At 35.4% G+C, this 25,178-nt stretch overlaps 6 protein-coding genes across 11 annotated transcripts; 4 read left to right on the forward strand and 2 right to left on the reverse strand.

The window, feature by feature from the left end:
* Nucleotides 1-279: 279 nt before the first annotated feature.
* Nucleotides 280-2,348, forward strand: RPS5A (ribosomal protein 5A). Its single transcript, XM_021427883.2, has 5 exons — nt 280-397; nt 502-605; nt 1,363-1,634; nt 1,772-1,975; nt 2,090-2,348. The coding sequence occupies exons 2-5, from the start codon at nt 504-506 to the stop codon at nt 2,142-2,144; spliced, it is 633 nt and encodes a 210-aa protein (XP_021283558.1). The 5' UTR covers nt 280-397; nt 502-503; the 3' UTR covers nt 2,145-2,348.
* A 292-nt stretch (nt 2,349-2,640) lies between these two features.
* LOC110416046 (pentatricopeptide repeat-containing protein At2g20710, mitochondrial-like) lies at nt 2,641-5,839 on the forward strand. 2 transcript variants are annotated; one of them, XM_021427879.2, is made up of 3 exons: nt 2,641-3,308; nt 3,972-4,308; nt 4,429-5,839. In XM_021427879.2, exons 1-3 carry the CDS (start codon nt 3,003-3,005, stop codon nt 5,277-5,279), a joined length of 1,494 nt encoding a protein of 497 aa, XP_021283554.1. In that variant the 5' UTR covers nt 2,641-3,002; the 3' UTR covers nt 5,280-5,839. The 2 variants fall into 2 exon arrangements, with proteins under 2 accessions (XP_021283554.1, XP_021283553.1); XM_021427878.2 differs by having other exon boundaries at nt 2,642-3,308; nt 3,972-5,839.
* A 239-nt stretch (nt 5,840-6,078) lies between these two features.
* LOC110416048 (nucleic acid binding / methyltransferase) lies at nt 6,079-9,703 on the forward strand. Its single transcript, XM_021427882.2, has 5 exons — nt 6,079-6,523; nt 7,538-7,696; nt 8,422-8,503; nt 8,685-8,836; nt 9,229-9,703. Exons 1-4 carry the CDS (start codon nt 6,188-6,190, stop codon nt 8,834-8,836), a joined length of 729 nt encoding a protein of 242 aa, XP_021283557.1. The 5' UTR covers nt 6,079-6,187; the 3' UTR covers nt 9,229-9,703.
* A 154-nt stretch (nt 9,704-9,857) lies between these two features.
* RBL15 (RHOMBOID-like protein 15) lies at nt 9,858-16,289 on the forward strand. The gene is made up of 13 exons (XM_021427881.2): nt 9,858-10,157; nt 10,773-10,938; nt 11,590-11,893; nt 12,264-12,296; nt 12,389-12,480; nt 12,592-12,665; nt 13,506-13,600; nt 13,680-13,749; nt 14,152-14,324; nt 15,089-15,146; nt 15,247-15,312; nt 15,688-15,762; nt 15,846-16,289. Exons 1-13 carry the CDS (start codon nt 10,134-10,136, stop codon nt 15,849-15,851), a joined length of 1,236 nt encoding a protein of 411 aa, XP_021283556.1. The 5' UTR covers nt 9,858-10,133; the 3' UTR covers nt 15,852-16,289.
* A 444-nt stretch (nt 16,290-16,733) lies between these two features.
* LOC110415917 (uncharacterized) lies at nt 16,734-20,784 on the reverse strand. 5 transcript variants are annotated; one of them, XM_021427692.2, is made up of 9 exons: nt 20,443-20,784; nt 20,052-20,162; nt 19,609-19,866; nt 19,238-19,345; nt 18,958-19,119; nt 18,170-18,328; nt 17,660-17,776; nt 17,468-17,575; nt 16,734-17,310 (listed from the first exon to the last, which is right to left on the reverse strand). In XM_021427692.2, exons 1-9 carry the CDS (start codon nt 20,665-20,667, stop codon nt 17,209-17,211), a joined length of 1,350 nt encoding a protein of 449 aa, XP_021283367.1. In that variant the 5' UTR covers nt 20,668-20,784; the 3' UTR covers nt 16,734-17,208. The 5 variants fall into 5 exon arrangements, with proteins under 5 accessions (XP_021283367.1, XP_021283371.1, XP_021283366.1 ...); XM_021427697.1 differs by having other exon boundaries at nt 17,186-17,310; nt 17,468-17,516; XM_021427696.2 differs by having other exon boundaries at nt 16,734-17,516.
* Nucleotides 20,785-21,447: 663 nt separating this feature from the next.
* On the reverse strand, nt 21,448-23,709 carry LOC149527252 (uncharacterized). The gene is made up of 6 exons (XM_089783303.1): nt 23,706-23,709; nt 22,932-23,029; nt 22,237-22,372; nt 21,959-22,135; nt 21,703-21,826; nt 21,448-21,544 (listed from the first exon to the last, which is right to left on the reverse strand). Exons 1-6 carry the CDS (start codon nt 23,707-23,709, stop codon nt 21,448-21,450), a joined length of 636 nt encoding a protein of 211 aa, XP_089639429.1.
* Between the last annotated feature and the right edge of the window lie 1,469 nt (nt 23,710-25,178).

Below are 25,178 nucleotides of genomic sequence, written 5' to 3' on the forward strand. Positions count from 1 at the left end.
TTTTTTAAATCATTAATTCAATTATTCTATGACACGTGGTAAGATAAAATGTAAATATACAATTTTTAAGTAATAATCACCTGTCACCTGACAATCATTAAAATGATATGTTAAATTTTAATTATATTATTAATGAAAGCGGTTTATTTGATTAAAACTAAAATTTAAGGACTTAATTGAACATAATAAAAAGATATGGGTTTAATTAGCCTTTTTAAGATAGTTCAGGGGTTATTTGGATATTTAACTAAGATGTATGGAAGGATCTAAATTCTTAAACCTAGTGAAGCGGCTATAAAAGCCAAGACAGCTAGGGTTTTTTCACTTCATCATCCTGGTACGCATCTTTCCTCGCCGCTCGCCACCCGCCACCGTCTCTCTTTCTCTCTACTTACAGGTGTTTACTCTGTCGTCTTCTTCTCTCTTTCTCTGTCATTTCCTTCCCTTTTCCTTATTTTTGTTCAAGTCTATTCTTGTTTTTTATTCCTTGTATTTGGATAGGTATGGCAACAGCCGTGGCAGCCACCGGGACAGTACAGCAAGAAGGAACTCAACCTCACTTCGAGGTCAAGCTCTTCAACCGGTGGAGCTTCGAGGAAGTTCAGGTATTTTTTCCTTTATGCCTCTCTGTTTATTCTATGCGTAGATCTGTCTTTTGTTGCCTCTTGCTTGTTTGTCTCTAGTTTTTAGCTGATATGTCTCATTTTAGTCTTTTTGATTTTTTTTTTGTTTCCTAGTAAGGATTATCTAATTGAAACTGCAGATATTATTTGGCCTTTAGAAGTTATCTAGTTGGGCTAGAGAATTGTGATAAAGGAAATCGATTTTGTAGGAATATGTAGTTGTTACTAAAATCCTGGTTTTATTGGATTTTTATGGATGGAATAGTTATTCATGTGAAGGGATGTTGACTGTGTTTTTGACAACATTTTTTCCTAGAGCTTATGGTTATGATAATATCATCTAGTCGACTTCATGTGGAACTCGTCTATCCATTTCTATCATCACGCAGATTGATGAAATATTAATGCCTATTTTGTTTTGATTTTGTTTGTCTCTGATTTGAGCTACTTGTCTGTTGTCTTTGCTGTTAATGATAGTTCAAAGTACAGTTTGTGATATGGTAACAGTATTGGTTCTCCTAATAATCTGTCTTTGTTTCTTTATGCTTACTGTTAATTTAGCAAGCAATTTTTTTTTTGTAGGTTTGATTAATAAGACTGATAAAATTGCTTAGTGTTAAACTGTAGTTTGAAAAGCTTTAAGACAGTTGCATTGAAAAAATTTACGGATATGACTTCTTGTTGCCTTTGACTATTTAATTTTTGTATGCAATGACACGATTTGGTTTATCTTCTTTAGGTCACTGATATCTCTTTGAGTGACTACATTGGTGTCCAAGCTGCCAAGCATGCGACCTATGTTCCCCACACTGCTGGGAGGTACTCAGTTAAGCGTTTCAGGAAGGCTCAGTGCCCAATTGTTGAGAGGCTTACAAACTCACTGATGATGCATGGCCGAAACAATGGAAAGAAACTCATGGCAGTCAGGATTGTGAAGCATGCCATGGAAATTATTCATCTCCTGACTGATCAGAACCCAATTCAAGTCATTGTTGATGCTATCATCAACAGGTATCGTGTTAGACTTAAATTCTGTGTTTTCTTTCTCAAATGTATAATGTAGCAGCAATGTTTAAATACATCTGCTGGTGTTGTATTTTTTTAGATTGAATTATTATATGCTTTGTTGTTTTTGATTGATGCAACAGTGGACCCCGTGAAGATGCTACTCGTATTGGTTCTGCTGGTGTTGTCAGGCGTCAGGCTGTTGATATTTCTCCTCTTCGTCGTGTGAATCAGGCCATCTATCTCTTGACCACTGGTGCCCGTGAATCTGCATTCAGAAACATTAAAACTATTGCAGAATGTTTGGCTGATGAGCTTATTAATGCTGCAAAGGGATCATCAAATAGGTAATTTGGGGACTTTATATGTTGTTTTGTTTTGTAACTGGGAACTGCTCTCTTATGCTATTCCATTTGGATTGATCGGTTCTATTGATGCTAATGGTATTCTTGTTTGTGCAGCTATGCCATCAAGAAGAAGGATGAAATCGAGAGAGTTGCCAAGGCCAACCGTTGAGGAATTGGAAGAGATTGCACACCAATGGAGTGGAGAATTTTGTTATTTTTAATCAGCACTTGATAAGTTGGACATGCTATGAATGTTTTGTTTGTTTTTCAAGTTGACAAGTTAGTTTCTGGTTAAAAAGGAGTTTGTTTCAGTAGATAATATTAAAGAACGCATTTTGGTTATTGATTTAATATGAGATGCATTTTCCTAAAATAGGGTTGAAATCCTAAATTTTAGTAGTCGCTTGTGGTATCACATTCATTCCCCAGTTTGAGATTACACTGTAATTACATTGGAAGCCCTCTTTGCTTTGTTTGCAATTCATTTGTTTAGCATCAACATCTCTTCGTGGGCTGTCAGAATTGCTGCCAAAATGTTAGTATAATTGAATCGGAGATCAAACAAAACTGAAATCGTGTTAAGGCCTTCATCGACTTCATCACAATCTTAAAGTCCATGACACGACTCCAGTTGCAAACACGGTTATTGCCTTATTGGCTGTTCTTTTGGATTGAAAACTACTACTCTGACTCGAAACTGCTGGATTTTTATATTTTTAGGAGTAAATTCAAGCTTCATTTTAAATATAAGATTTGGGTGCCATTAACATTGCCCCATAATTTAACTGTTGTTCCAAATTGTTATACCCTTTCTCTATAAGAAATCCACTAAATTATGAAGTTTCTGGCTTGGATCCGATGAAAAGTCTTTTAAGCTAAGCTATAAGTAAAAATAGTAATTATAATTTTACATCACAATGAAAGAAAGCCCACAACTCCAAAGGCGAAAGAAACTCTAACCTGTAAAAGTGTAAAACCTAGCTTAAACCCTTTCCAAACGGCCGAACCTCCTTTCCTCCCTCTGAAAATGAAGCTGGGTGATTGGAGTAGGGTCTTTAACAATCTTAAAACCCATTTCGATTTCAAAAATGTTTTGGGTGTTTTCTCCTACTCCACATCAACAACAACGACAACTGGTAGAAGCAAAATGGCGATGATGGGAGGTTCAATGAACGGTTTGTTTCGTAAGATTTCCCCGAGTGGAGATCTTTCGGTCTCCATCGTTCCGGTTTTAGACCAATGGGTCGAAGAAGGGAATCCCGTAGAGAAACACCTCCTTCAATTCTGCATCAAGCGACTCAGATTCTATAAACGCTACGGCCACGCTTTAGAGGTATTTGGAAAGTAATTATCTTGCAAAATCAAATTATTTAGTAGCATTTTCTTGATATGAAATTGTTTGCAGATTGATATTTTATTTTTATTTTTAAACTAATTTTGTGCAGATGAGATTGAGAATTTACATTAAGACTTTTAAGTGCCGTTTGACTGTTGTTTTTGTTACTTATTTTTTGCTTCTGGATATGAAAGTAATATTTTTGGTTAATGAAAATGCTTATTATCAAATAACTATGTTAATTGGTGTTGCATGTTAGTCATTTGTTCATTTTTAATCAAATATGATTTTGCTTTACTCTTTCTGTTAAGCGCTTTCTAGGAATTAAAAGGAAAACAGCAAAAAACAAGTGGCAAAAGCAACAAAAGAAAAGGAGTTTAAGCTTCTGTTTGTTGGATATGCTAAAATATCTTTCAGCGTTTTTTTTTTTTTTTTCCTTTTGATAAGGCATGTGATGTTTTCGGATTCTAGCATTGCATCTTTTCTGGACTGCTTTTATCTTCTTCATAAGTAACGTCTAGAACTGTGAAATTCGAACTTTCTAGTGATGTATTTCTGCACAACTGTGAAATTGATTTCCTTTCAGCCTATGCCTTTCTTCTCAATCATGATTCGTGCATTTAAGCCTTGTGATTATTGTTTCTTATTATTTGTTCCCAGATGTCTCTGTGGATGACTGACAAAAGGTACTTTCGGATGAGCTATCGTGATGTTGCCTTTCGGTTGGATTTGATTGCAAAAGTTCATGGGATAGAACATGCAGAGAATTACTTCAACAGTGTTCCAAAACAAGTAAAAGGCCCTACGGTTTACTCTGCTCTTCTTAACTGCTATGCACGTGAAAAATCTGTTGAAAAGGCAGAGGCTCTAATGCAGAGAATGAGGGATTTGGGATTAGATAGATCGACGTTTGTGTTCAATGTTTTGCTTTCTCTTCATTATAAAACAGACAATTACGAGAAACTGGACATTTTGATGCACGAAATGGAAGAAAAAGGTATTGCTCTTGACATATATACGTATTGCATCTGTCTAAACGCTAATGGAGCTCAATCCAATGTTGATGGAATTGAAGATATTCTTCGAACGGTGGAATCTGATTCGAAGCTTGCTTCAGATTGGTTTTTTTATGCTACTGCAGGAGATGCTTACATCAAAGTTGGGCATCTGGACAAGGCTTTCGCAATGCTGAAGAAATCTGAGGAACTGACTAAAGGAAGAGGTATAGTGTATAATAACCTACTGACAAGATACACAACACTAGGGAAGAAAGAAGAAGTTTTAAGGATTTGGGAACTTTACAAGACATATCCGAAGGTTTACAATAAGGGCTACATAGCTATGATATGCTCTCTATTGAAGTTTGATGATATTGAGAGTGCCGAGAAGATTTTTGATGAATGGGAATCCCAGACTCCTCGGACTTTAAGTTATGATATTTGCATTCCAAATTTATTGCTTTGTGCTTATTCCAGGAGAGGTCTTCTTGAAAAGTTTGAAACCTTCGTAAATAGGATTTTGTTAAAAGGGGGGAAGCCTAATGCAAAGACATGGTATTATTTTGCAACAGCATTGCTTTGGCATAATAAAATGGAAAAGGCAGTTGAAGCAATGAAGGAAGCCATATTGATTGTTGGACCCTGCTGGAAGCCAAGGTTAAAGCCTAGTGATGACAGTGTGGCTGCTTGTCTAAAGTACTTGAAAGGGAAGGGAGATATGGATGAAGCAAAGATATTCATAAAATTGCTAGGTGATAGGGATATAATCTCCCCAGAGGTTCTAGTTAAGTTGTTGAGTTATATCAAAGATGGAAATGCAGATTCAAAGTTGGATGGACTCATTATGCTGGATGGTGGTGCTTTGCATGGAAGTGGAGAAATACATCAATTTTCAGAGAAGGACAAGGATGACATTGATTGCAAGCCCAGTAGAGGAAGCACGTTTGAAGTCAAGTTGGAAAGCTTTTGACATTACCAGTAGTAAATGTGATCTCAATGAAAGCTGGAATTAGAAAGTTCATTTGGTGAATCCTTCCTCCCGTTTATGGTGATTAGAGGACTCTTATTTGGACAATGAAAACAAAAACCAATCACTTCTATTACCGGTCAAGATGGGCAAAGGGGATGGCTCAGTTAACCAGCCATGTCAGAGGTGCATTCTTGTGGTATAATTTAAGGGAAGAACAAATTCCTTTTTGCTTAGAAGGAACAATTGAAAGATCTATGCTTACTGATGCTCGGAATATAGGAGACTACAGACTACTAGCTGACAGCTTAGCTTGTTTAGAAGTATGAAAATATGAAGTGGGGTGATAGAATCTATGAATGCTTTCAAAAATTTAGGTCCCAGGATGTAATGGTAGTAAAATTCTTCTCTCAATCATAGTGAGGGGTTAACTTATCTCATTTTATTTGCTTGCCTGATCTCATCTAGTACCATTTTCCATCTCTGTTAATTATTATTTTATGACTGTTGTAAGGATTTGAGCTCAGGAGGTGAGCATCACAAGCCAAAAGGGCAAAACTGAATTAGCCCATTTCGTTTCAGCCTCGGTCCTCGCTCCTGCTTGTTTGACTCAAAATAAAATCAGACTGTTAATACTTAAATATTGAAAAAAAATAAAAGCACTCGCATTAATTTATAGACATGACAACTAAATTAATCATTAATTTAAACAGAAAACAGTAACCATAAACCACATTAGATAACAAACAATGAACGGGTATATCCTATTCCCGGATAATAATTAAAACCCTAATAAGCTTTTTAAACAAATCCCGGTTAAAAGAGCCAACTGCAAAGTGCACACACGAGCCGGTTTCGCTCCTGCTGGCTTCGTTTTCCTTCACTGTCACTACCAAAGCCGCAGCTGAAAAATGGAAGAAGAGCTCAGAACTCCTAAAACCGACGCCGTTGACGACGCTGACGACGATGACCCACCAGCCCTGAGCTCTCATGCTCTAGCAGCTCTCCAAGAGTTCCTCAAAGAACAAAGCCAATCTCTTGCTAACCATGAAACTGTAGAAACCGAAGGAGGAGGAACTGGGCCGGGGAGTGAAGTGGCGTTAGTAACTGAAGATTGGAGGCTGAGCCAGTTCTGGTATGACCCAGAAACAGCCCGGACCGTTGCCCAAGAAGTTCTTTCTCTTTGCAGTGACTCCAATTATAACGTAGCTTGTATCGCTTGCCCGACCCTCTATGCCTATCTTAAGGTAATTTTATCAAATGCATCCAAGCATTTTTTTTAAAAAAAAGTTTTTCTTTCATTCTAGTTCTGTTAAGAATGATTAGTATGGAGTAAATAGTGAAGGGTAATGAAGTTGTGACGATTGACTGTATACTATTTTAATTTCAGTTATCGGTTTAGTGGAGTTTGGGTGTGAAGGCCAGATTGATTTACAGTAGAATTAGTTATGACTAGAAATGTAAGCGTTTGAGTTAAAAATGTGAATAAAGGGGACCTCGAAAGAGGCTGAAATTTGACTTTGGCCCGACTCTTGAACTATCAAGGTGGTAAATTTTGACATAATAAGAGAGACTTTATAGCACAAAACTCATGGAGAGAAGCTAAGCATAAATTTTCACCCGAATGAATAACGGTTGATGTTGTCGTTTGAGGAGTCAAAGAAAGGATAAGGAATCATGGAGACTGTTGTTTGGAATAGTTTAATTAGAGAAACAATTTGTTTTCATTAAACCGGATATAGTGCCTGGTTGAGGATGAATGAGAAAACTTGGGAGGTGAGGGTTTAAGCTTACATCACTAGTGTTGATGCTGTATTTCACTGTGGAGATCCTAGGGCTTAGCTCCACTTTGGACTTACAAGATTATAGTCAGTTAAGGTGGTTCGACTTGGCTTCTGAAACGTTATGTGTGCAGAGAGAGTGTAAGAAATAAACTAGGGCATGAAACTGAAGGCAATGCACGTTACTAAGGGTTGAGCGGATTACTGAAATACCCTTAGATACAAAGGAGGCTCTGTGTTCCAACTCTTGCTGGACATGTGGTTAAATCCAAATGACTCATTATATTTTACATATAGCAATTTGGATAAAAAGATGCTTGGCCAGTTAAGATTATCATGTGATTTTCTATGAAGTATTGACTAAGGCAAACAGACTTAGATTGGCATAACGGAGAAATTTAATCGATGAATCTTTATTCCTTTGCATGATGCTACTAATGCTTTGTGGTTCATTACTTCTTGCTTTTGCATCATTTTCAGAACATGGACCCTAATATCTCTGTGCAACTTTTGGAGTATGATAAGCGTTTTGAGCAATATGGCAGTGATTTTACATTTTATGATTACAACCAATCTGAAGACTTGCCATTGGAACTCAAACATACTTACCAAGTTGTAGTTGCTGATCCTCCTTACCTGGTAAGACATGTATAAAGGGTTCTTTCCTTTTTCTGGTGTAAGTTGAGAAGACAAGCTCTTTTATGCTGTGTTGTTTTCATTCTTACTATTAGCTGTGCAAGTCTTGTGCCATATTCAAAACCTTCATGATCGCAACCAATCTTGTGGGAACTGCTAAGGAGATTGAACCTATTCCACTTTTTTAATGACACAAAATTGTTATGTTCTTTTACTATTATTTACACACCAAATATCTTGAATATGTTATTTCCTGTATTTGATTTTAGATTGTTGAATACGAGGATGTTCTTGCTTCATTGCTTGTTTATCTTGTGATTTTTAATATTCTGATGGAGACCAAATCAAAGGCTTTTAATCAGTTTTATACCAGTGTATTTTCTACCTTGATGTAAAATCCCTCCTCTGATGCCTCTAAATGAGGGAATTTAAGCTTAGTGTTCTGCTTTATAGAGTTCTGCCAAGTCTAGTATTGTAGATTGTAAAGGTTTAGACACATTTCTTTCACAAGGTGGTAAACCACTATATGGTTAAGTCTTATATGAAACATTTAGGGTTAGAGCAATGGATTGTACTTTTATCATTACCGCTACTTAGCAGATATTTATATGGGGGCATTTGTTTCTTTTAACAGTTCCATGAGTATACTGCTTTACACTGAAGCTAGAAATTTGATGTGTTTGAAGAAAATTTTGATAGTATAATATGTATCATGTGTATGGTTGCAGAGCAAGGAGTGTTTGGAGAAAGTTACTCAAACAATATCTTTTCTTGTACAACCACAAAAATCTTACTTGCTTTTGCTTACAGGTAACTTCTTTTGCTTCCTCTCCATCTTAACATAGCTTGTGATAGAGTCTTTCAATTCGTCTCATCTTTTCTGCATTACATCTATAACTTTAATGTAGCGCAGAATACATGGTGGATGTCAATTATTGTTTCAGTGGCTTTTTATAGTAAATCTCAGAGTAAGTATTGTGATGGCTTGCAGGAGAGGTGCAGAGGGACAGGGCTGCTGAGCTCTTGGGTTTGTACCCCTGCAATTTCCGGCCTCGACACTCTAGCAAACTTGGAAATGAGTTTCGGCTTTTCACAAACTATGACCCTGGGGAGCGATTAGGAGGCTGGGAGCAAGAAAACTAGGTGCCTTTTTCTGGCCACCATTTATACGAACGTCACTTTGGATTTTTCTCCTGAAAAAAGCTAGTGTTAAATCCAACATTTATGAAGTTCTTACAACTTATTATAATTATCAAGGCATTTGCAATGCTTGACAGCACTATTTACTCTTCAAAGTAACCCATAAAAAATGACCATGCTTTTCAGTTCATTTTCCCACTTAGAAAACATGCAGATGAGCAACTTTCCTGCTCAAAACCCTGCACTGCGTTTCCTCCTGCCATAATACTTTCCAAATTCTGGGCATCTACAAGTATTCTATAAGCTTTTTTCCATTTGCTTATGATTAGAGATTTCCAGATCTCAAGGAATAGCTGCGTCCCATCATCTAAATATGGTGTGCTTTTCCTCCACAGATTAACATGTTTAGCCCGTTGCTGCAACGAAAGAGGGTGCTTACCGTGCTTGTCTTTCATACAAGGAGCACGTTTCCCAGCTTTCCAATTTGGTCCTTTTAGGTGTCCCTTTCTATCTTTGTCTTCCTTCTTCCCCACCTATGCTAAATTAATTCAGTTTCGTGGTCTGGACCTGTAAATTATTCTTGATCCAAAATTTTCAGAGAAATTCATGAGTTCCAACTTCCAATTTAGACCTCTTTCTTGACTGGTATGATATGACCATCTCTCTCGCATGGTAATGAGTATGAACTTGGTAACAAAAATTTGATCCAGAAAGGGGCCAATCTAAAATTGTATCTTATTAGTAAATTAGGGTTCTTATCCGTTGGTGTATACCATACTACACTGTGGTAGCAGTAGTAGTTGCTACTCTTATTTTATAAAAATTATGGTACTATCCATTTATTATGTAAATAATTCTACGATGATTTGTCCTTATTTTTGTAATTGTACATTATAATTAAATATATAAAATTTGCCCAATATGCAATCAGATGTAATTACTAAAGATGCATAGGTTTAATCATAATCTCTGTTTAATCTCAAATTTAGTGTTGTAATCATAGTTTCAACTTTTTTAATTACTAGTTATTTGTCCGTTTTATGCAACGACCAACAAACCTCCAAACACGCCCTAGGAGTAGTTGGGAGTTGGGAAATACTTATCCGGATCCGTATCAACCCAAGATCCGAACCCGAATTTTAAAATTCGAAGACTCGATCTGGAGAATCCGGACTCCAAAGCTTCCTATTTGCTACCAGTTGGTAGTTTCAAGAAGCTAATATCATTTGGATTTTTCAAACAAAGTCATCAGGCCAAAGACGAAGAAACTGCAACTTGTTTTTTGCGCCAAAAAGAAAAAATGAGACCTAATATTGTTTCAGAGGTAAGCTCAGATCCACATTTCTTCGATTTTCTGTCTTTGTTTCTTAGGGTTTATTTTTTCTCTCAATATTTTGATAAGCCTGTCTTTGCTTTTATGCTTTTCTCCTCTGTTTGGTTGCTAAGAAAATGCCAGAAACACAAAAGAATTCGGCAAAGTTTAATGAATCTGGAGAACTCTTGAAGCTCCGTTGAATCCTGCTGACTGCCGTTAATTATACTTAGTTCAGTTGAGCTTGTTTCTGTTTTTTTGTTTCTTATTATTATCATTATTGGCTATCTGTTCCGTTGGAGGAAAAAAAAAGGATTAACTGTTTTATGATATATTTAATGCAAATGAGATGGTTTCAAAAAGTTGAATAGGTCATTTAAGCTGATATGTTTCTTCTTCTTCTTCTAGTTCTAGTTCTTCATTCTTTTTAAAAGAATTAACGCCCTAACAACGATCACTTTTGATATAATTAAGTTTAAAATTAGGCGGTTGCTTTTTTTTAAAGTGCTGGTTTTTGTGGACCTGTTTTTTTAATTAGTTTCTGTATTAGTAAGAGTGAGTGTATTGGTTCGATGTATGAGTTTTATGTACTTGAATTTTATTTTGATTATGATTTTTGGTGTACAGGCAGGACTGCAAACTAGAGTAGGGCAATGGTGGGATAATATACCATTCTTTACTTCAGCTGTGGTGATTGTTTGTGGGGTTATTTACTTGGTTTGTCTTTTGGTTGGATATGACTCTTTTTACGAGATATGCTTCTTGCCAGAGGCTCTTGTATCACATCTTCAAGGTTTGTTCTTGTAACGTGATTCATTTTTGTGGTAAATAAATTATAAGATGTGGATCACATTCATGGCTTCCCAGTTTTTTGCGCCAAGAATATCTTTTGGTGTAGTATTTACTTCCATTTTCCAGCTGCTTCATTTGCAACATCTTTGAGATGTAGCATTATACTAATTTAGAGTTCAAAAATCAAGAGTAGCCTTTCAAAATAATAATAAAGAGTAAATGACTTGTAGTAATGTGTTAGTTGGTCTGGATGAATTATATGAGTCCACTAGAAAGCTGGCAGACTCCATGAACCTGCTTGATGCCCCATTTCATTCCAGGCCGTGATTTACAAGAAGTTTGTCCTTGTCTTGCTGAAATTGCTGTTTGGCACCTACATGATGGGCCTGAGAGAAGTGTTAATAAGGAATTTTTTTAGCAGTCTTGTCTAGGCCTGATTCCAGAATACATGGATGGTCACTTTGGTCTTTTAAAATTGTATTTATATTTAATTTTAGATTTCCAATCAGAGATAACTCATGGCAGAAATTCTTTGACCAATTGAAAAAGAATATTTTGCTTCATTTGGCTTTTCATTTGATGCGACTATATTGGATGTTTATCCTCACTTTTCTGAAAGTTATTGTCTTTAATTTATTTTTTCTTCTTGCAGTTTACAGGATTTACACCTCCATTATTTTCCATGGTTCGCTGTTACATGTTTTGTTCAACATGTTGGCTTTGGTTCCTTTGGGCTCTGAACTGGAGAGAATCATGGGATCTATTCGATTGTTATACTTGATAATTTTGCTAGCAACAAGCAATGCTATATTTCATCTCATTATTGCATTGGTGGTAGCCCATAATCCTTTCCACACAGATCAGTATCTCATGAACGAGTGTGCCATAGGCTTCTCTGGAATCTTATTTTCTATGATTGTCATAGAGACAAGTCTGAGTGGAGTTCAATCTAGGAGGTTAGTTTCTCCACAACCACTGTGAACAGTATTTCCTGAAAAGTTTTGTTTTTCTTCGCTTCTGCAATTTTTCATTTTTAAAATATCTTATTGCCAATTTATGTCGGCTTTTTTCTGCCTACTCTTGAGACACGGTAGTGCACACGCAAGCACGACCGACACTGTACTTGATTCACATGCATGCAAAGTGGCTTGTCTCTACATACTGAGAATCTTGCTGCATGTACATGCAATGCCCAGCTACGTATGTGCGTGATGCACATGAATGTGAAATTCTCTTGCATCTTGAGAATCTTGGTGCATAAGGTTTCTTTTGTTTTGGCTCAATATAATGGTTCTTTGACTGATTCACGACTTTCTTTCTTTGCAGTGTGTTTGGTCTTTTTAATGTACCAGCAAAATGGTAAATGCAGTTACTTGCTTCTGTAATGTTTTATGTCACCCATTTTTACTTTTAAGTTCTGTGCTATCTATATTACAAGATATTTGTTTCAGGTATGCCTTTATCTTATTGGTAGCATTCCAGCTGCTTATGTCGAATGTCTCATTACTTGGACACCTCTGTGGCATTTTGTCCGGCTTTGCATGTATGTCTCCCTTGTTCTTGAAATATATCTTTCCATCATTGTACTTTCTGCAAATCATGCAATGAACTTGGTTGAAACTTGAAATTTATTTATGGTTGTCAACTTTTTCAGATACCTATGGCTTATTCAACTTCCTTATACCTGGACCATCCTTTTATTCTGCCATAGAGTCCTCATCTTGGCTTGTAAGTTCTTTGATGGAACTGGCTGGTGATAGCAATTGATTTTCCTTTCCCATGCCTTTTAACTTGCTTCTGCATTTGGCTTTTTAATTGGATAGCAATTTATCTTCCCATGCCTTTACTATATCCAGATCTTACGACTTTACTTTTTTTGCAACTTACTTTTTGGTGCAGACATGCACTAAAATGATTGTTACAAACTTGCTAGTTTAGTTCTGTATATTTAGTCATCTTTATATAAGAAGAAATCATTTTATTTTAATAAATCAGTAGTAGATATGGCTCAATTTATAATATTGGCAAGAGTTATGTCATCGAGCTACTGTACTATGTGAGCATGCATTTATGCCTGTATGCATGTGCAATCTCTGTCAAAGAAGCCTTGTATTGCAATTTATTGGAGTTTGTAACTCAAATCCTTTTCACCATCTGATTGGTAGTCAAATGTCACGGCCCACTATTTTTTTCTATCATTATCTTTCCTGGTCCCTAGAAAATTATTCGAAGTCATCTTGATAATAAAAATGACTTTCTAGTGTGTTCCTGTTTTTTTTGACATGTTCCAGTGTGTTCCTTTACCAAGATAATATGGGCTTTTCCTCAATTCTTGTTTTTTTGAATAATTTTTCTTTCTTTTCCCTTTTATTCTTAAATTCAGAAATAGTGAAAATTTCAGATGAGTTACTGGTAGGGAATTATGAAATGTTAATTATTTTTCCTTGTTAGATGATCATGTGCAACACCACTTAGATAGTTACAAAAATATGATGACTGGAATATGTACATCTTTCTTTTACAAATGATTTTATGGTTGATATAATCTAAGGCTGTACAATCCGCCAGGCCAGCTGCGTGAGGCGACCTAAATTTATTTTGTGCAGTGGTGGCAATACTTCAGCCTACATTCCCACTTTCTCGGGTCAAACTTCACCCTCCAGGTATATTTTTCTTACCTTGACTTAATCTGCTTTTCCTTGCCTCTAATGGGATCTTTATCTGATGATTTTTGTTAAACAGTGGATTATTTTCTGGAAACATTTGGAGAAACTTGTCTTCATGGATGCCACAGAGGGAGACAGCTGCTCAGGTTTTGAGCCAATAACCATTGGATGATTTTTTATATGTATATTTTTTAGGCCAAGAACTTTGTGCTCTATAAAATATTTTCGTGCTGTAGTTGCCTTAAGTTTTAACCCAAGCAGTGCCTGTCTTTTGCCACGTGCCTGGCAGTTTTGGCTATTTTAGATGAAAAGAATCTTTTATTTCTCTTATTGTGGGGCTAAAAACCATGCTTTCGTTGGAATGAATACATTTAAGCATTTATGGTGAAATCATTTCACATTAGAAGACAACTTTGAAGAAATAAAACAATGATCTTGTGTTCCTGATTTATTTTTGTGCTTAATCTTGACTGTGGCTTCCTTGAGCCCTATGTCCTCAAAAGCCTGGTCAAAGATAAATTGATGTGATCCACCTCAATAACATGCAGTCTACACAAGATGATGTCAGATTTCCTGGGAGAGGGAGGACACTTGGTTCTGGTCAAAATACTGTTGTAAATTCTGATTCAAACCTACAAGCTAGACTTTTGGATAATAGTAGCCCCAACAATCCATCAGATATTGCAGCAGCTGGGGCAGGGCAGAGGCTTTCAAATGAAAGGTATCAGGAAGTGTTTTTCATTTTGCTTTTCAGTTTGGCTTTAGTGATAGTGTCTTATCTTTTTTTCTATTATCCTCTTTGGTTTGAAAGTTTGCCAATATGAATCTCGCTTCTGTCATGCACTTCTGGTGTACAAATCTTACCCATCATCCCAGGAACTTGATATGGTGGTAGTAACATCTTTTAGTTATAAGATCTTATTGGGTCTTTTAAATATCCCCAAACCCCATCTCTCCACTTGTGGCCTTGCCTAAGAAGCTGCTGTTCGAACATAATTTGCTGTTTATTTTGGCAATGGGCCTTGTTCTGTTTGTTTTAAATTGTTTTTTTAATATTTTCTAGAAGCTTAATGTAACTCCACTGAGTTTATAAATGATTGTTTCGTTTAGAAGTTTTTCTGTTAATAAGCCTTGTTTGATAAGCATTACAACCTTTTACTTTAGATCTGTGACACTGCTGTTCTATGTTACCTGCAGTTTTTCTCAATTTGGCTTTTAGGCATGCTTTCTAAACATTATGGCTGTTTTGTGGTTTAAAAATATTTAGATTGAAATTTTCCAATTCTGAAGTTTGTTGCATGTGAATCTTTTACAACTCCCATTGGTTTAAATTTGATAGATATTAAATTGCAATGAACAAAAATATAGTGCTAAATCTGTGTTGATTTCATATTTTAGGCTGCTCTTGTTAGATGTAATCAAGTTTGTCTTTGTACTTTTCTATATGATTGAAATGTCATTTCATGTTTCTTGTTGATCTTTCAGGCGGTCACCGGTGAATAACGTTGTTGCAGCAGGTGCTGGAGGTCCTCCACTTGCTGAGGTTTCTTTCTGTTATTTGAGAATTATATTTTTTTCTGCTTAGAATTTGTTTTACAGTTAATAAGTTCCTTAATCAATTCTTTGGTTTTCATGTGCGCCAGATGCAACAGGTTTCAATTGCTTCTGAGGAACAGATCCAGAAACTTGTATCGATGGGTTTTGAAAGGGTAAAAGTTAGATCCCTTTTATTTTGAATGTTTCATAATTGTGTTTGAAGATTTATCCCTCCTATGTTTTGTTTGTTTATAATTGTATTTTGATGTTTGATTTTGCATGACTTTCATGGTTGTCTACGGAATTTGTGCAGCATATCCATAGATTACTTTCTCAAGGATCATAATTCAGTAGTTATTTATTAATCATGTGATGGCTGACATATACTACAATACTTGCTTATCAAACTAAGCTGGTGCCTGCAAGCATAAGTTAATGCACATTGACACACTCAAATCAGCACCATCATACCAATGCATACACTCTTGCATGCAAACACTTACGTTTGAAGGAGGGGAGTAATGGAAAACGCCTTTGGATTGTTTCAGACACAAGTAGAAGTTGCAATCGCAGCTGCTGATGGGGATCTTAACGTCGCTGTGGAAATTCTTATGAGCCAGCAGGTAAGTGCTTGAGAGCTTTTACTCTTTTCAAGTGTTTGATCTTTTATGTTCTGATCCTGGGGATTATGGTGATTTTGCTACAGGACTGACCTGCAAAGATGTAATCTCTTATCAACTTTTAAACAAGCATCCCTCAAGCTCGATTCAAGCGGCCTACTTCATGCGCCTTCATGTCCATATCGTATTTGGTCTTGTGGGTACTGTATAGCATTTCTGACAGAAGCCAACAAAGCGAAGAAAGAAATATTATGAACAGGAGCAATTGTTCTGACTTCTTTCTGAAGCTTTCTTAACCTGATTGAGCAATACATAACTGTTTACTGAAATCACAGCTTTTCTCTTCATAAAATTTTTCCAGATTTATGCATTTTCTTTATTACCTTTTTTTTTTTTTTTTGCAGTGGGATGATATGTTCACAAGTAAAAAAATTCGGTTTCGACATACTGAATATCATTCATTCCTTTTTAGTGTAAATTGTTTCCCAGGAAACTTTTGGCCTGCTTATGGTTAGATATAGGAAGAAAAGAGATGAGAGGAAAACACTGCTTTCTTTCCATCTTTTCCTTCTCTTGGTAAGAAGGAAATAGGAAGAAAAAAAAAAGGAAAATAGTAAATGGATTTACGTCTTTTTTATTCTATCCAATCCATCCCAAAGTAAAAGGAAAACACTCATTCAACCTAAATTAATGATTTTATATATAATTTCATGTCTAATTTCTCTCTATTTTATATTAGTTTATGCCTAACCTTTTTTTTTTCCTCTGTTTTTCATTTTTCATACCAAACACATAAGAAATTTCATGCATAATTTTTATGCCTAACCTCTGTTTTGCCCTTTAATTTTTCATTTTTCATACCAAATACAGAGAAGAAAAACTAATTTTCTTTCTCTTCTTTCTGTATTTTTTTCCTTCCTTCCTACCATACTTGGTGTTAAACATTTGTCATAGTCAAGGAAAATCGATTAACAATGAACAAATATTAGAATTCAATTTCTATTGCACACAGCCTTAACTGCTGCACTGGCAAAATTCGGTATAACAAGGCTCTGATGAACAAACAAGAGCTGGCCTTATGGTTTCATAACCACGCCAATGCATAAACTCATTTGAAAAAAAAAAATAATAAAACAATGAAAAATGGATTGATTGTTACAGGTTAGAGAGTCTAAATGTGTTATATGCTGGCAATTTCACATTCCGGTTGGAATGTATTCCTTCTACCAATCTTGACTAGCTTCAGTCTTTCAAGAGTAATTGAACCTCAGCACCAAAATTTGAGATGGTACACTTTTAAACTTGGAGTTCCATGATGCAAGGATAGATGACTACAGAAAAAAAGGGTGCATGTTGCAGGAGACATCTTAAGATTCTGCCTTGATTCTTCATAGAGCAGGTGAGTGAAAGCTTAATCCTAACTCCACCTTTATTGATCAACATTGATTATTAGTCTTTCTTGTATTTCTCATTCTGTGGCTCACAAAGACTAGGGGGTGCTGAACTAGATTCCAGTGATCTTCTCATTTCGGTCTGAACTCTCCTAACGTGCTGCAAATGATAAGTTGAGAACAGTTCCTTTTCACTATTAACATGCAGACAATGAACAGTTTCTTTGTTTGCATGAGTATTTCGAAGCATCTATGAACATGCAAACTAGGCATCTGCGTGTGCGTGCACACACAACTTTAGGTTGTTTAAAACAAACCTTCCTAGAAAGCGTGCAAGTTCGTGCAAATTGACCTTCCTCTCTGCACCTGTAGCATAAAGCATGGGCGTTTGAGCCTCTAGGAACTTTGGGAAACTTTGTGCTTTCCTAGTAGAATAATCACCATAAGATACAATAAATATGGACACATACATAACTTAAACTATAAACGAGTAGACAAATATGACTTACCGATCCCAAATGGCCAGACTGGCCACAATTGTAGCAGGAAACTTCAGCTGGACTTGTATCTAGAACGTTGACACAGCTGAGATGACCAAAACCATTGCACACGTAACACTGAATTTTCTGCTCACAACACAATAATTATCATTATCGATCAGGCTGCAAGAATCACTTGCAATTTGGATTTCCAGTTCTCATTTATATATCAGGCATGGGGCTGAGGAGGCATATCTCAATGGCTAAGAAGAAGCCCCGGAACGGACAGGTCCCACGTTCAAGTCTTACATGTGTAAGATTTTGTCCAACTTTATATTGTTTTTTCCAGTTGGTTTCTATTGTGAGAAGCAATACTAATGTCATCTTATAAAACAAAATCAGGCATGAGAAAATAAAGCATTTGGCTCAATGGTATGTGCCCCTGCTCAAAGAGACCCTTTCCCAAATGAAAAAGAAAATAAAAGGTTGGACAAAACAGAGAGAAAGGGGTTACTGAGAGCATTAACAAATAAGGAAGACCTTGAGATCATCAGGAGAATAGTCCCTTCTACATGAGAACATATCATGTCCTGAATCCCCACATCTTAAACAAAGAATACAAGTCAAATTGTTTTCTTCCTGTTTCTCTGGACAATTGGCTTGGGTGACCTCTTCCCTGCAGACAAAGCAAAATAAGCCCTGTTGAAATATCAAGGTCCCATCTTTTACAAATAAAGTAAGTCAAAGCCAAACCTCATAAAATTGAACATTATGTACAAGATTCAATAGGGAAAGCTCTGTGAGAGAAAGGAAAAAGGTTAAAGAGAAAAATAGTATGCTAAAATACTAATGTAAAAATATTACCAATATTGTTTCTGCCAGGCAAGATCCTCTCTGGAAGCAACAATTAGGTTTCAAGGTTATTGTATCAACCCAGAGATCTCATTAGATAACACTTGTTAAAGCTACTAAGCATATAACTTTATCATGGGTAGTACTCAGGCTTAGATGCCAATTTGGAAACTGAGAATTTGAAAAGTAAAACTGCTCCCAGTTTATCTCAATTATCTCTTGTTGATCATGTCTATAAAATTTACCATTATAGAGTTGTAACCTCTACAAATCATCAATTCTTATATTGCTTCTTGATGTCATCAGACTAGACTGAATGATGGGACATTTGAAGTACTAACAAATTCTTCTAACACCAAATTATTCTTGTTGATAGACTATAGTGTTCATTTTATTAAAGTGATTGGGATTTTTTAGAATCCTATCAAAAGCTGTATGCAATGCTTCATTTTAATGAGGAGATGGGGATTTAAAACCTGTAAGCAATGCTTCCCATTGTGCTGAAGACTCCCGCAGAGGAAGCATGGTTTCAATCGCTTTGGTAATGTACAGTTTGCTGCTGCTGCTGGATGATCTTCTCCAGAACTGAAACACCTGGCCCAGAAACCGGTTGGAGAATCAAAGTATCTGGGTTTCCGCTAGAAAAGTAATGCACAATCAAATAAGAACTTATCAATTTATCTTGACAGAATTTTAGTACATTTTCATGACACCAAACATTTTAAAGCAGTATTTGAATACAGATCCTCAACTCACAAGAAGCCTTGGTAGAACAGTGTTCTGAGCTGGTTCTGTTTCAGGTAATTTTAAAGTTTCTACACATTTAGCGTTCGCTGCATGTATTTCTCTCTTTCCCACATCCACCTAAATGCACAGCAATCCCACATATCATCTTGATAAATAGAAAGGTCCACCTTTTCCATCATTTCTATTCCTAAGAAGAGACTGATGCAAAAGAGCATGCAAATAGCAAAAAAAATGTAACTACCATCTGAAAACAATAATTTTTAGTTTGAAATCCATGATGATCACTTCGTTAAACCCAAATACAAAAGATGCAGCTATTAGAATAGAGAGTCTTGTAAATATAAGACTCACCAAGAAGGTTTAAAAGCTAATATACTTACAGTTTCTTCTGCTACAACAGTTTTTAGCTCATTTCTCCACACTGTATTACTGTCCTTATTTATTGTAACCTCCACTGACACCAATTTTCCAGTGCTTTTTTTGGTGCTAATATTTGAGATCAAGTTATCATCCTCTGAAGATGAGGAAAAAAGACCAAAGACATCCTCAGAGCCAGCTTCATTACCATTGCCTCCAGTTCTACTTTTCACTGCTTGTACAGTCGCTATCATCTTGCTTTCCTTAACGGCAGTATCAACCTGAAGCCCAATTTACAAAAGTTTTAATTATAACCGAGATTGGTCCACTAAGGATAATTTAATGTTGGTTCAATCCATTCTTAAATTCTACATGTCCAATCTAAAATAAACAAAATAATATCAAGAATCCATCAAATGAACACCAAAAGATTAACTAAAAAAGAAGAAGACGAGCTGAAACTGACAGCAAGCTTCTGTGGCACATCAGTGGCTGGTATTTCAATCAAATCCATATTTGATACTTCCACTGTTCTCACAGCCTGCTCTGTATCAATTGCAGGCTTTCCAGTATCCACCTAAATTCCATCAAATAAGTATTAGTGAAAGCCGAACAATCCTTAACAAGACTCAACGAGGAGGAGGAAAAAAGGATAAGAAACTTGATTCAGATACAGTAAATGCAAACTCAATTAGAAACAAGACAAGCTAAAATCTTTTTCAGTTCCCATCATTTTCTTTTCTTTTTTACTCACTCTTTACCAAAAAGCAAGTGAAAAGGAAAATAGGATTCAAGAACAACATATGCACATATCTTGAAGCCCAGAGCCAGGGAGAGGAAAAGCAGGGCATTCATACAGGGAGTGGGTGCTGAACATGATTGTTCTTCTTTTTTTTCCTCTTTCTTCTTCTCTTCCTTCTTTGGACAGTAGCTTCTCCTTCAATCATAGCTCTCAAATTATCAAAGCCACTCAGATCGGAAATCATTTCATACTCTTCAACTTTGGATCTCCATTGACCACTTTCTCTTCTCTTTACTGCTGCTGCTTCAGCTTCATTTCTTATTGGTATGGGTCTTTCCATGTTAGGTTAGTTCTCCAATGTTCACTTGCTCTGGTTTCCCTTCTTATTTTCTATCCTCAAAAACATTTGCAGAAAGTATAGGTGCGCTCTCTGCCTTAGCTCTGTGTTTCCTTCTTGTTCAATGGCAATTTATGTTTCTCTTTCCGTTTTTAACTACCCCTTTTGTCTCTAGCAAATATGTCTGCTTTGATATTTTTTTTTTTATCAATCTTAATTTCTGAGTCAAATTATTTTAAATTTTTTATCAAACAAATATGTACTTAAAAATTGTTTTATTAAAAAAATAAAATTAAGATGTCATTTATGAAATAAAAAAAAAGAAATTTGGACGCAATATATAATTTCTAAAATTGAATGAGAATAATTTATTAGTGAAAAAATAATTATTAAAACAATATTTGAATAATTGTGAGTGTCGAGAATTAGTAGTATATGAATTCCGACGTAATGAATAATAGTTGTATCTATACGATAACTTTATACCTTAGAAATGTTAACTTGAATGGATCCTTATTATGAGATTATAATTTTTTTCATCAAACTGCTACAAAATCTTCTTATTTTCATTAGCATATAATATGTTATTCGTTAAATTTTTATATATAAATAATTATAATTTAAAATTTTATTTTAAATATATAACAGACATTATAAATGATAGTTGATATTGCCATCACGATACATTAATATTTAATTTGAAATAAATATATATAAATAAAGTTTACGCATAATGGCACAAGAAACACATATAAGGAAAGATGTTGTCAGCCTCAGTCCTCACTATTTGTTGTTGCTTGCCTCCTTTGGTGGTTTCACAATCAGGGTTGGGCATTTGGCATGGTGTGCACAGTAATCACCTACACTGCCTAAGAAAGCTCTGCAAATCACGAATCACCTTAATTTGATTAGCCATTAAAATCCAATCATATGCTACAAATGAACTTCATAAATAAATTAGTCCAATACATATAACAAAAATATATGCTCTTATATTTTATAAACTAAAGCACCCAAGAAATGTATGATTAAAATCACCTTTTAATCTTCCCAAGGCCACGGCTTCCAACGATGAGGAGGTCTGCATTCATTTGCTCACTAATTTCACATAACATCTCCTTTGGATCCCCCTCAAGAATCAGAAACCAAACTGCATGTCTCCCTTCCCCTCACTACTTGTTTTGGTTTCAAAAGCTTCTCAGTTATTGGTGTCCGGGGCTTTAGTTTGAAACAAGGCTGAAGGTCAAATAGCCCTGAAATTAGTAAAAAAATATGCAGTGGACAAAACGTAAACCCCCTTTTTCCTTCTGCTTATGAGTCGTAAGAATCGTTTCCTTGATCCAGTCCATAATGCTGTCAGGGGAGAACTGATCAGCTCTGAGGACAGGCTGGAACCGAGCCAGACTGCCGTGGCAAAACCACAATGCAAAAGGAGATGCTCCACCGTTTTCTCTAACCTTTTCAAAACTTACTATAAAAAGTTATAATCTTCCATAATCTATATATTCTAGGCCTTTCTAGAGCACTTACTAAGACTAAGAAAGGTTAATCCAATGCTTCCAGAGCATGTACCAGTCTCTTGATCCCACAGAGTAATCCCCACTTCTGGAGCTACTTCATATGAGCTAATCACTACTTGAATCATGGATGGCTGCTCTGAAATTAAAGCTTCCAACCCCTTCCTGCCCATACCATTTTCCTGATACTTCTGTCGAAAGTATTTTTATCAAAAGGGCAGTTAATTAACAGAGATGTAGTGAAACTATGTTGCCTGAAAGAATGGTTCCTGCAAACTGTGTTCGTAAAAGAAATGATTTTCTAGGCCCGTTTGGCAAGCCTGATTTCCTTCTCCTAAGAACCCATTGCTTCTAGGATTACTGAGGGCTTTTTCCAACCATTGGTCCATTGCTGATAAAACAGCATTCTTTTTTTAACTGAAGCAGATAAAACAACATCACTAAATGTTATAATTGTGATATGATACTGATCCTTGCCGTTTAATTGGAAATAAATTAAGTGATGAAGAAAGATTGTGAAATTTAAGAAGGACTTGATCTATTTAAAAATGAAGTACACTATGAACCAATATCAGCTCATTTCAAATGATAAAAGAGTAAAACCATATTTCAGTAAAGATCTAGCTTTGAGCGATAATGCTCTTTCTTTGTCACACTAACATAAACAAATAGAGTTTACAAGCAAACATAATTTTATATATAGATTATCTTTTGCAGGACAAATCCTAGGAAAGCCTTAGTCCTCTGCACACTGGTGCTGGACTGATCAGGCCATTGAAGAGCATAGAGACTCTCATCACTCCCATCAATCCCCACCATAACTCTCATCTTTTCCCTCCTCTCTAATTCTACCAAGCAATGGAAATATTGATTTTGTAGATTAAACCGCCTTCTCTTTTATATATGCCGAAGAGGAGATTATTGAATGCGCTGTTTGAATCTTGATTGCACTCTTGGAACAAACTATGGATAACGTGGAAGTTTGGGATGACATGTTTAGAAAGAGTTGGCATCATGCATTTGGATCCAATTCTTCATGTACTAAGTTGTTGTATGTTTTATGCCACGGCCCACTTTTTCTTTGATATCTAAATTGGGTTATTTGGAGTTATGTATAATTTTTCTTTTAAATGTTGTTTTACAGGATAAGAACAATTATAAAATAACAATATCACATGAAATGTGAAAATAACTTAAAATAAATTGCAACAATTTGAATTGTACTTCAAAGCTTGACTCGACAACTCCGAGGCTAAGATATTTAAAGAGTTTCTTCTTAACATTTACTTAAAATTTGCGTGTTTTGTATTTTTGTTATTTTTTAATATGTGACATATTATTAAGTGTCATTAAGTTTCACTATATCTTTACACATCCTCTCATTACTTGATACATATAATGGTCCATAATGAATATATTCTTTGATTATAAACGTGTCGTTTCCATCATAAACATGTTCTTATATATTAAAAAAACTCCCCCTAAACGTGCTCTTTGCATGATATCAAGTAAAAACTTTCTAACCCATTGCGTCTAACAAACTGGTTTTATTTCGTGTGTATATATAAATTTGGCAATTTAGGGACATGTTAATATTTTAGCAGATTCTCTCTAAAAGACTTCTCTAAGCTTTTCTCAAATACTTTCCCTTTACTCAGTTCTTTCCATCTTCACTGTACTTTGTCTCTACATTTTCTCAAATCCCTTTTATTAAAAATTAAATAAATTAAGTTAAAATTTATTTTTCTTATAAATAAAATAATAGTAATAATAATTATAAAAATAGTAATATTTAAGTATTTAACTTATTAGTTGAAACATGACTCTTACTTAAAAATTAAAGTTCGAATCTCTTTCCGTAAATAAAAAAAATTATGAAAACAGTATGTATCTAACAAGTAAAATAAGAGAGAAATTACATAATCCGCGGAACAGAGTTTACAGGAGCTCACTTGTACATGTAAAATTACTACACTTTAATGTTCTTCAAGACAATATTTATTAGAGAGTAGAAAAAGCTCACGGCCTTCACTGCTACTTACTTACTGGTTTCTGGTGGTGGCTTCACGATAAGAACGGGGCAGTTTGCATTGTGCGCACAGTAGTCACTTACACTACCTAACAAAGCTCTGCTTCCAAAATTAAGTAACACAAGGAAGTTACAACCAATCAAATCATCATTTGCATGCCTTTGTGTGTTCACCATGCAAGAAGCTTAAATTTTATATATACACTACGTAGACAATTACTCAGTTTCATAATTCAGTTAACTTTGTCCTTAAAACAATATTTAAGAATTAAAACTTGAAAATATAATTTCAAAATCTCCAATAAGAAAAGAAAATTAATCCACAACGCAGGATTTGCCATAAAAGAAAGGTTGAAATCACCTCTTAATCTTTCCAAGGTTGCGGCTGCCTACGACGAGAAGATCAACCTGCGTTTGCTCAATAACTTGGCATATCTTTTCTTTTGGATCCCCTTCCAGAATCAAACTCTTCACGTTAATCTGCAGGCAAGAAGTTTCCATTAATTTATTCAAGTCATCTCATGCATGCATATTTACTTCTTTATTTGCTTTAGCTAGGTCCAATACATCTGTAGGTAATAGATGAGAGATCTCATATCTCTCATACAAGATCATATGGTAACATGTAACTAAACTCAGTTCTTAATAACACTCGAGTATTGGCTCATTGGTTGAAGTATTATCTCTCTGCTTAAAGAACAGAATTCGAATTCTCCCTCTCTTAATTATATAAAAAAAAAACTCAATTCTTAATAAATAGAAAAATACCGATTTATCTTTGCACATTTGTGATGCACGAAAGAGCAATGCTTCTGAAATTTGCTTTTGTGATTTCCTCACCGATTCCTCGATCGAATATGGCACGTAAAATACTTTGAGAATGAAAACAAGAAAACTTATATTATATGTTCATATGTCTATATCATAAACCTTATTGACATAATTAAATGAAGATGGTAAATAAATTG

This window comes from Theobroma umbraticum, unplaced genomic scaffold (assembly GCF_002168275.2).
Source record: "Theobroma umbraticum cultivar Fairchild unplaced genomic scaffold, ASM216827v3 scaffold_147.0, whole genome shotgun sequence".
Lineage (NCBI taxonomy): Eukaryota > Viridiplantae > Streptophyta > Magnoliopsida > Malvales > Malvaceae > Theobroma > Theobroma umbraticum.